The sequence below is a fragment of the Camellia sinensis genome, chromosome 9 (genome assembly GCF_055761805.1).
Source record: "Camellia sinensis isolate YWXY chromosome 9, ASM5576180v1, whole genome shotgun sequence".
Taxonomy (NCBI): Eukaryota; Viridiplantae; Streptophyta; class Magnoliopsida; order Ericales; family Theaceae; genus Camellia; species Camellia sinensis.
The window spans coordinates 183,729,762-183,740,088 of record NC_138969.1 but is presented as its reverse complement, the minus strand read 5'-3'; the positions used below and the strand labels follow the sequence as shown (position 1 = coordinate 183,740,088).

At 40.5% G+C, this 10,327-nt stretch overlaps 2 protein-coding genes across 2 annotated transcripts; one reads left to right on the top strand and one right to left on the bottom strand.

The window, feature by feature from the left end:
• Positions 1–2,412: 2,412 nt before the first annotated feature.
• On the bottom strand, positions 2,413–6,788 carry LOC114324014 (cysteine-rich receptor-like protein kinase 15). The gene is made up of 7 exons (XM_082889626.1): positions 6,665–6,788; positions 6,214–6,266; positions 4,897–5,332; positions 3,859–4,086; positions 3,471–3,680; positions 2,811–2,998; positions 2,413–2,721 (listed from the first exon to the last, which is right to left on the bottom strand). Exons 1-7 carry the CDS (start codon positions 6,786–6,788, stop codon positions 2,413–2,415), a joined length of 1,548 nt encoding a protein of 515 aa, XP_082745752.1.
• Positions 6,789–7,519: 731 nt separating this feature from the next.
• LOC145799975 (uncharacterized) lies at positions 7,520–8,110 on the top strand. Its single transcript, XM_082889625.1, has one exon. The coding sequence runs from the start codon at positions 7,520–7,522 to the stop codon at positions 8,108–8,110; it is 591 nt and encodes a 196-aa protein (XP_082745751.1).
• The last annotated feature ends 2,217 nt before the right edge of the window (positions 8,111–10,327 follow it).

Here is a 10,327-nt window from a genome sequence, read left to right as displayed (position 1 = left end):
TCTAAATTTGTTACCCCGTATATGTTATATAATTTGCAGCAATCCCAATTATATACATATATATATAAATACATGATGTTCACCATTTGAAAAATGAACCGCCCATCCGAATTATGTTCCATTTCCAGAAAACAAAACAGAATTTGCAGCAGAGGGAAAAACAGAAATACAAAAGACAGAATCTGATTCCAAGAAACTAAATAGGATGAATAAAAGCATATCTATTCTGATAATACACATGATATAACCGCTCTGATACCACTTGTAAACATAAATTTCAGAACATGAAACTTCATGTTTCGGATCATCTACCATGTATATCATCAAGAAAACAAGACTAAAACGACATACCTGAATCCATCGATGAACAGTTAAACGGAAGCGTCTGATTGTCAATAAAACCTTTGATATTGACTATGTTATTGCCTTCTAATCCTTTCCCCTTTGGTGCCTTATGTTTCTCCTTGAGAGGATTTAGAAAAACAAAACAGTGTTCTTATCTTTCACCTTAGCAAGGAATAGGGACCATAACCTTTTAAAGGTTGTAATTGGTTTTCATAACTGAAAGGTAATGAAAACCAATAAACTAACCATTATTGGTTTAAAACTGAAACGTAATGAAAACCAATAAATTAACCATTATTGATTTTAAAACTGAAAGGTAATGAAAACCAATAAATTAACCATTATTGGTTTTAAAACTGAAAGGTAATGAAAACCAACTTTAACCAATATGTTTTAATTTCTATTTCTGCCCCTCATAGAAATAGAAATTATACAACTAGTATCTACACATTAGGTCCATAACACATATACCCTTAAGCCTATTACTAAATTGAATCACTTAAATTGTAGGCTTCTTATAAATGATAACACCACATTTAATTATGTGGTCCCATTGAGACATTATCTAACAATTGTGGCCCTCCCTCCACCGAAAGTTGAAAGTGATTATATGTTTAATTTTCGAGTAATGATTCATTCCCTTTTTTCCCACCCCTTTTGACCCCCTCTCTCTCTTATTGGTCACCTTTTCTTTTTCATTTTCTTTTTTTTCCTGTTCCACCAATCACCCCCTACCACGTGACAAAGGGGGTGAGGGAATGACCCCCAAAAGGGAGTCCCAAGCATTATTCTTTATTTTCAAACTCCTCCACCACCTCTTAATTATCGGAATGATATTCTCCAAAAGCCCCACTCATGATACACCATTTCTTTTTGTTTTATTTTTTTATCATTATCCCACCCAAAACAAACCATAATCACAATGACCACCTTTTTTTTTTTTAATCTTTTCTTTTCTATTTTTTTTTATCCTTTTCTTTTTATCAAATATAAAAAATATATTATTTATACTGAACATCTACAATTATGTATGAACACACAAAATTATATAAAATTATACAATATTACAAATTTATAAAATAATAATAAAATATTTTAATTTGGCCAAAATGGGAGAGGTTTCGGATTAAAATTACAATTTGATTTTTCTAGTGAGGGTGGTCAAAGTAAAGTGCCCAAGTCTTAGGATCGGTCAAAATGGGGTGTCTACACCCACAATCCGCAGCTCGCACCCAAACCTGGCCCGGCTAGACAGACGGCGGTGCGTGCACATGTGGTGGTTTGAGCCAAGGCTCACTTTGTCCATAACTCCTCTCTTCTACAAACTTGGGGTGCCCCTTGGGGCTTAACCAAGTGTTGCCACCTAGAACTTATATACACACATAAGTTCTCTTTAAGTTTCAATATGGGACGACCTATTATAAGGAAATCCACATTTTACTCTTTAATTGTCTAGTCCACGAACCTGAAAACGATGTCAAGTTCTCATTCCCTCATAAATGGTTTTGACAAACCGTCTTTACCGTATGACTTGCCATTCACTCATACAAGAAACACGCCACCACTTGGACCCACCCCAAAAGATGTTTGGGACCCACTCAAATTTGGACTCAAAGTTGGTCCAAAATAAGCCTATAAAAATCATAAATTCTAACAAAAAGCACCCGTGTCCTCAATGACATATACAAGTGGGAATGAGGATTTATTAAGGATTTTCTCTATATAAAATTTGAAAAATTATAGAATATTTTCGAAGTACCACGTGTCTGTACTCCCTAACCAATCATCATTCATCATGCCCTCTCAAGTTCCTCAATCACCTAATACAATACCCTACCTACTCACCTTCTCCACCAATCACAATACTATAAAATACTACGTGTCTATATTTTAGGACTACTGAATAATAAAATTCCTATAACTTCCATCAAATGAAGATTCCATAATCATCAAATAAGGATTATGATTTCAACGAAATTTTCCCTTACCATTACTCGATCAATAAAAATGTTCATGTCCATGAATCTTTCCAAAGAAACAAAAAAAATAATAATTTAATAGTAAAATTTACCGCGACAATACATTTGAATTAGTTAATCCATTCATAAAGAGTAATTTAACATTTGCTGAGGATTGAGCTGTTTTCAAGACTAGCTGCCCAACAGAGAAAGGTGGTTGTGTTGGTCGAGGAAGTGTCATAGTGTCACTTCTCAACAAAACAGCTACAGATGACATAGCGGGTCTATCTACTACATCTTCCTGTACGCACAATAAGCCGATATGGATGCATTTTGACATTTTAGCTGTAACACATGACTGCACCAATAATGGCTCCATTAGGTCCAATTCTTTATCTTCAAACCATAGTTTCCATGCCTGTCACAATATTTCAACTAATGAGGTTTAAATCAAGGCATATTTCATCATTGTGCCTTTAAAATATAGACAGACGGCTTGGAACATACAAAAGTGAGGAGGCTACGACCATTCTCATAAACATAAAAGCCATTGTTCTTTTTCCTACTTATCATCTCTAACAAGAGAACTCCAAAACTAAAAACATCAGATTTAATTGAAAATTGTCCTTCCATAGCATACTCTGGAGCCATATAGCCACTGTTGTAGATTGAATCATCCCAAATAATGTCAGGTACTATGAACATAAATTATAGGAACTCCTAGGCTTATGCTCAAACCAAAGAAAATAATTTAACTAAAAAATGCAAATTCATGCATCTATACATATGTATGGAAGTGGAAAAGGAAGAGGCTTACTATGTTCCAACCACTCTGTTCGTGTTGGCTTCACTTTGATTTCCACCAAAAATCCTTGCCATTCTGAAATATGATATCTTGGGATTCATTTCATGATCTAATAAAACATTGCTAGCTTTAAGGTCCCTATGAATTATTCTAAGTCGGGAATCCTCATGTAGGAAAAGAAGGCCTTGAGCAATTCCATTAATAATGAGAAAGTGTGTCTTCCAATCTAGGTGCGTACCCCTAGTTGGATCTAACAATGAAACTAACAAAATTCAAGCATATTACTATCTCTAGTGTTTGATTTGTGGTGGCATTAAAATTGGATTGATTAGCAAGTGAATAAAAATAAGAAGGGTACAAACCAAAGAGGAAAACATCTAAGCTTTTGTTAGGCATGTACTCATAGATGAGCAGTGACTCGTTTCCCTCCAAGCAACAACCCAAGAGTTGAACAAGATTCATGTGTTGTAGTTTTGCTATTAAAGTAACTTCATTCTTAAACTTATGTAATCCTTGGCCAGAAGTTTGTGAGAGCCTCTTAACTGCAATTTCCTCGCCATTCGGTAATGTACCTTGCAACAATTTATGAGTCATGCAATGCACCATAGTAAGAAATTGATAAATGCCTATTTAAGGTTGTGTTGGTTTATTGAATTTAACCCTGCAAATCACTTAGTTCACCGTGTCACCTTACACAACAAACTATGATTTACAGCCTTAAAAATACCTTATAAATTGGACCAAATCCACCTTCACCGAGCTTATTTTCTTCAGAAAAATGTTTTTTAGCTGCACGTATAAGATCTAACTGGACTGAGGGAAAGTCTTGTGATTCTGTTTGCTTCTCTCCTCCTAAATCTTCATTGTTGAAGTCATTGCCAAACCTTCCTCTTGCTAAGTTGAGCACTTTAACTTCTTGGCAAGTTTCTTTCTCTGTTCTTTTCCTTCTTTGGTAGTAGTTACTAGAACCAACCAGCACTAAAACAACAATGAATGCTGATATGCTTATGTTGATTATACATGCTGCTACTTTCCTTCATTCATTTCCTTTTCAAAGTAAATTGTCTTCTTTTAGTAACCACATAAGTTCAGCAATCAAATGAAAATAATAGAGAAATTGAATTTATCCAGGAAACAATGGTTATCTAAGAAACTAGAAGCGGTAGCACACGCGATGAGTGCATATATATATATATATATATATATAGAAGATGGATAGACAATTCTATGTACATACCTTGACGTCCACTAGACAAGATCATATAATTCATCTTTTTTTCTTTTTCTTTTTTTCTTTTTTTTTCCATTTTTTTTTAATGAAATACTTCTTTCACAGTAGTTATATTGGATCAACCTAATTTACAGCTTAACAAATTATAATTATTGGATCGACCTAATTTATTTTGTGGTGGAAATATGCAAAGTGCTCGACAAAATGAATGGTTCAGATCATTGAAACAGGACTCGTGGTACGGCCCACGGGCCTAAACAGTGCCCTTGGACTGGAGGGGATCCTCCTCCTAACAAATTATCTTTAATTAAAAACATACCAAAATTAGGGAAATTATAGAATGTTCCATAGTAATACGCATCCGTACTTCTTAAACAATCATCATTCAATATGTTCTTTCATGTTCTCCAATTACCAAACACAATATCTGATCTACCCACCTTCTTCACCAATCACAATGCTATGGAATATCACATGTTTATATTCCGGGATTACTGAACAATTATCTCCAAAATTAACTCAATTTATTTATTTATTTTATTTTTTTATGCACATACCTTGGCTCCCACTAGACAAAATTTCTGGTTCCGTCCCTGTGGAAGGAGCTTCTGCGGCCTCGAGTAGAGGATCCTGAGAGATGCGGTTCAAGTCATACCTTACAATACAGCTTGGTGTAAACCTTCGAACCCAACTTCCAAGAATGTCGCTAGGAATAGCAGAAATAGCATCAGAGAGGCAATTTCGGCAATCAATCGATGACAAATTAGGTGCACACTTTACCATCCCATCCATCGAACCACCACTAAAATTAACATTAGTGGTTATATTCGTGGAGATAGAAAGATTGGAAGTTGCAACAATACTCAAATTATCAAACATACTCCCTGCAATCTGATTCAATTGATTGTCTGACTCTCTTGCTCTATTATATTTGAAGGGGCTAAATATGAAATGGGTCGGATTCAAGCCTTGGGCCGGTCCAATCTTCTTCGCCTAAATCCAAATGGATCAAATGAACATGAGGGGAAGCCAACTAAGCCCAACTCCATTACGAATAGTCCACCCAAGTCCTCAAGCACTTGGGCCTAACTCTCAGTGGAAAGGCCAGTCCAGTCACGATACTGGGCTGGGCCGAGCTGCAGGACTCAATCTATGAGTCGAACTGATGGGCCAAACCCATCATCAGAACTGAAGTGGGTAGAATTCATACAAAGATATCCGAATGGGCCAGCCTATCTCTACAGTAGTCTCACAAAGGGCCGAGCCAAGGCACAAGGGTGCCGAGTTGAGGGAACCTTTCAGTGAAACGTGGAAGTTGTGAGTACATGCATGTGTAAGTTGCCACCTCAGCTGCTCCCTTAAACCTAGAATCACGGAAATAGTTAAACCAGAGAAATGTGGTTTTTTATTAGCATGACTACAATGAGTATATGCACCTCTTGACAACTACCAGATGGTCCCCCACCTTGGGTAATGCTAAAAGGAAACTTGGCAACACCAAAGCTCCATGAAATCATCTTGGAAAACAAGCAATGAGTTCTATATAAACTACATGAACTTCACATTGAAGGTAACTGATCTAAGCTAAACCCTACTTGCTGAAACTCAACTCTCTACACTTAGAGGGCACCTCACTTCTTCTCCGATCACTCATTTCAACACCGGAGGGGTTATCCAGCCAACCCCGGCCGGGCCGCTTTTACGGTGTTTCCTGTTACAGGACCTCAATTCCTGGATGGTCCAGTCGAGTGCAGAGCGCCGATCCACTTTCATCTAGTGAGGTATCCGGTACGCACAATTGGTGCGGTGAACGTGGACGCTTCGTTTCTGAGCTTTGCACTCGATTTCAGTGATGGGGATTGAGGATGTCCTACCTTCAGCACATACTCCACAGACAGAGAAGACAAAGGACAAAGGCTTGGCACTCCTAACAGTCTTAGAAAAACAAATTGAAAACAATAACCCGACTCCCTAATCTGTTGAGCATCGATTACCCTTCACTGGAGCTTCTTCTCATCAGTTTCTTCTGGAAAAGGATTACAGAGATCGAATCATAGACTCCATAGGGATGGAGATACAGGAGCTGAAAGCGCAACTCAAAAGGGTGTTGGCAATCCGACGGAGAAAAGGACTGATGCAGAGCCCTCTCGCCTACGACAGAGAAGCTCGTCCAGAGAACCACCAGTGAAAAAGATCCCCAGAAATGAGTCTAGGCAGTAGAGCCAGCCAATCCCGGTACAAAGTGAAGCGGCGAGCAGCCACACCTGTGGCTCATGCCAGAGAAAGGTTAAGAGGCAGAAGACGGTTAGCCAGCAGACTGATTACCCTCCTCAAGACCTTCATACTTGGCTAATTGGCAACAAGCAGAATGAGCAACGTCGAGATCATCTAGACCGTACCATCTACCAGAGAGAACACCGAGCATTGGATAGGCTTGTCTCCTCCCCATTCTTTCCGAAAATCGAGGCCATGAGATCTCCCAAGAAATTCACCTCGCGAAAGTTCACGTCGTATGATGGGAAGTTGGACCCATTGACACACATCAGCCATTATAGACAGATGATGTCCCTATGGAGCCAAGACGAAGCACTGATGTGCAAAGTCTTCCCGTCCAGCTTGGGAGAATCCAGGTTTCGATGGTTCGATCGACTCCCCGCTGGTTCAATTTATAACTAGAAGAAGCTCTCCAAAGAGGTCTTAGCCAAGTTCGTCTCCAACACTAAGATCCTGAAAGAGCAGGATACATTGTTCGGTCTCCGAAAGGAACAGGAAGAAACACTGCGCAATTATACTAGGAGGTATTGGGAAGAGTACAATGACCTAGAGGAAAACATTTACAGTGAGCAGATGGCTATTATGTCCTTCAAACATGGTCTGTGCCCAGAAAGTAAGTTGAGATAATCACTTACCAAGTGCCTGGCCACAGCACTAAAAGATTTGCGTACCAGGATTGAGCAATATGCTCGCCTCGAAGACAACCAGATCCCCATCGAGGTAGCGTCAGTAGAACAAACAGCTCGGCACAAGAAGAGAACGGACTGAGGGGAACACCGGGGACTCACAATGAATAAGGTGGATAAGTCCAAATCTCATGAAGCAGTCGCGACCATATTCAAAGAACCAATCTATCGTATCTTGGAAAAGATCAAGAGAGAGCCCTTGTTTATTTGGCCACCGAAAATGCTGGGAGATCCGGCTCAGCGTAATCAAAAGCTCAGATGCACTTATCAGCAAGACAGGGGGCATATGACTCAGAATCGCAGAGGAATTAAGCAACACCTGGAAAACCTAGTAGCAGCTGGACACCTCCAAGACTACATTAATCAGGATAAAGCAGCGGCCGAGCCGGGAAACCCACCACCAAAGCCGAACATCGAGCACCCACCTCAGTTGGTAATAAATGTGATCCATGGAACAATGACCTGGGAGTGCAAAGAGGCGCTAAAAGAAGAAATTGCTAAGGCTGTGCAAATTCAGCAGGTCATGTCAATAGAGCCCGCATCGAAAAAGGTACGCACAGTACCCAAGTCCCCCTTGTGCACTGTTTCGTTTACTAGAAAGGATTTAGAAGGCATACAATACCCACATACTGATGCACTGATTATAACTGTGGGAATTAGGAAATGGTTTGACGTAAAACAAGTCCTGGTAGACCAGGGCAGTGCAGCATACATATTGTATTATGACTTGTTCAGAAAGTTTGGTCTTTCTGAGCAGCACCTCACCCCAGCAGCAACTCCATTAGTCGGCTTCAATTCACAGCCAGAATGATCACTTGGCAAGATAGTCTTGCCGGTTGTGGCAGGAACGAAGACCCTCCAGATAGAGTTTTTAGTTATTAATACACCTTCTTCTTACAACGTCATACTCGACCGCCCATGGATTCACCAAATAGAGGCGGTCTCTTCAACCTATCACCAGCTCATCTATTTCCCAATGGAACACGGAGTAAAGTAGATCTCAGGGGACCAAGTTACGTCCAAACATTGTTTCATGGCAGCAATGAAGGCTAAACAACTTTGCAATCGGGTACAGACAGTGGAAGTGGCCGAACAACCAGTCTTGGAAGATGTAGGGGGAGCCCCAGAGGAAAAGATGGTAGAGGATTTGGAGAAAGTAATAATAAAAGAGGATGATCCAGAAAAGTACTTCCTTATCGGTACCTCGTTAGGCGCTGATGAGAAACTTTAGCTGCTGGAATTGCTGAGGGAAAATATGGAGGTATTCGCATGGTCAGCATATGATACTCCAGGGTTAAACCCAGAATTTACTTGCCACAAACTCAACATCAACCCCTCCGCTCGGCCTGTCATGCAGAAAAGTCGGAGATCCTCAGTTGAGCACACTGAAGCGGTAATTGTCGAAGTCGAAAAGCTTCTAGCATCAGGAGCGATTAGAGAAGTTCAGTACCCACAATGGCTGTCCAACACAGTTGTAGTCAAAAAGAAGAATGGAAAATGGAGAGTCTATGTTGACTTCACCTGCTTGAACAGAGCTTGTCCCAAGGATAGTTTTCCTCTACCTCGCATCGATCAGCTAGTGGATTCAATAGCAGGGCATGAGCGTATGAGCTTTCTGGACACTTATAGCGGTTATTACCAGATACCACTGTTCGGCCCAGATCAGGAGAAGACAGCGTTTATCACCCCAAGGGGCACTTATTGCTACAAAGTAATGCCGTTCGGCCTCAAGAACGCCGAGGCAACCTACCAGCGAATGATCACTCGAATGTTCAAGGACCAACTTGGAAAAAACATGAAAGCTTATATAGATGATATGGTAGTAAAAAGCAAGCACGCTATAAACCACCTTGCAGACTTAAGAAAGGTTTTTGACATCCTGAAAAACCATTACCTTCGCCTTAATGCCTCGAAATGTGCTTTTGGGGTAGGAACAGGGAAGTTCTTAGGGTACATGGTCACTCATAGAGGAATCGAGGCGAATCCGGACCAAATCAAAGCAATACAAGAGCTTAAAGTACCAACAAAGGCTAAAGAGCTACAAAAGTTGGCCGGAATGGCGGCCGCCTTGAATCGGTTCATCAGTAAGTTTTCAGATCGAATGAAGCCCTTCTTCCAACTACTGAGAAAGAGGGCAGCGTTTGAATAGAGTCCTAAGTGTACCGAAGCATTGCAAAGTCTCAAAAGATACCTCAGTACACCACCTCTTCTATCCACTCCAGAACCAAGGGAGAAGCTGTACTTATATCTAGCAGTCTCAGATCACGCTGTAGCGCGGTATTGATTCGAGAAGTTAACAAGGAACAGAGGCCAGTATACTATGTTAGCAAGACTCTACTACATGCCGAGACACGATATCTGCCCTTGGAAAAGTTAGCTTACGCATTGCTCATCGCCTCAAGAAAGTTACAACATTACTTCCAGGGACATACTATCAATGTCCTCACTGAATTCCCCCTTAGATCTGTCTTCAGTCGAGCTGATTTCTCTGGCCGAACAGCAAAATGTGCAGTAGAACTTGGTGAGTTTGACATTTGATATCAACCTAGGACAGCAATAGGTCTTGGCAGATTTCGTTATAGAATTTGCTCCCACCCAGAGTATCGAGCCTGAGAACTCCAGTTCGGCACAGGTGCCACGCACCACCGAACTGGGAAAACAATGAGCTTCAGAAGCATGGAAACTCTTTATTGGAAACATCTGGCAGCTCTACGTCGACGAATCATCCAATAACCGAGGTTCGGGAGTAGGGGTAGTACTTATGTCACCAGAAGGGTTTGTTTGGGATCAAGCTCTTTGGCTCGGCTGGAAGGCTTCTAACAATGAGACGGAATACGAAGCACTGTCGGTTGGTTTACACAGTGTCGAACATTTCAGTGTAGAGCAACTTCTTGTTTTTAGTGATTCACAATTGGTGGTAAACCAGCTTTCTGGGGTCTATGAAGCACGAGACGAAAGAATGGCTATGTATGCAGGAAAGGCCAAGGATCTACTCAAAAGATTTTGATCCATGCGAGTGGAACGAATC

Bases quoted from the DNA above. Each gene is read 5' to 3' on its own strand.
- LOC114324014 (XM_082889626.1), bottom strand. From the start codon at position 6,788: ATGGGGAGGAGACAAGCCTATCCAATGCTCGGTGTTCTCTCTGGTAGA. The intron at 4,087-4,896 runs GTATGTGCATAA...TTGTTGTTTTAG, and splicing joins TTTGTCTAGTGGGAGCCAAG to TGCTGGTTGGTTCTAGTAAC. The intron at 3,681-3,858 runs GTGGATTTGGTC...AATTGTTGCAAG, and splicing joins AGAAAATAAGCTCGGTGAAG to GTACATTACCGAATGGCGAG.
- LOC145799975 (XM_082889625.1), top strand. From the start codon at position 7,520: ATGCTGGGAGATCCGGCTCAGCGTAATCAAAAGCTCAGATGCACTTAT.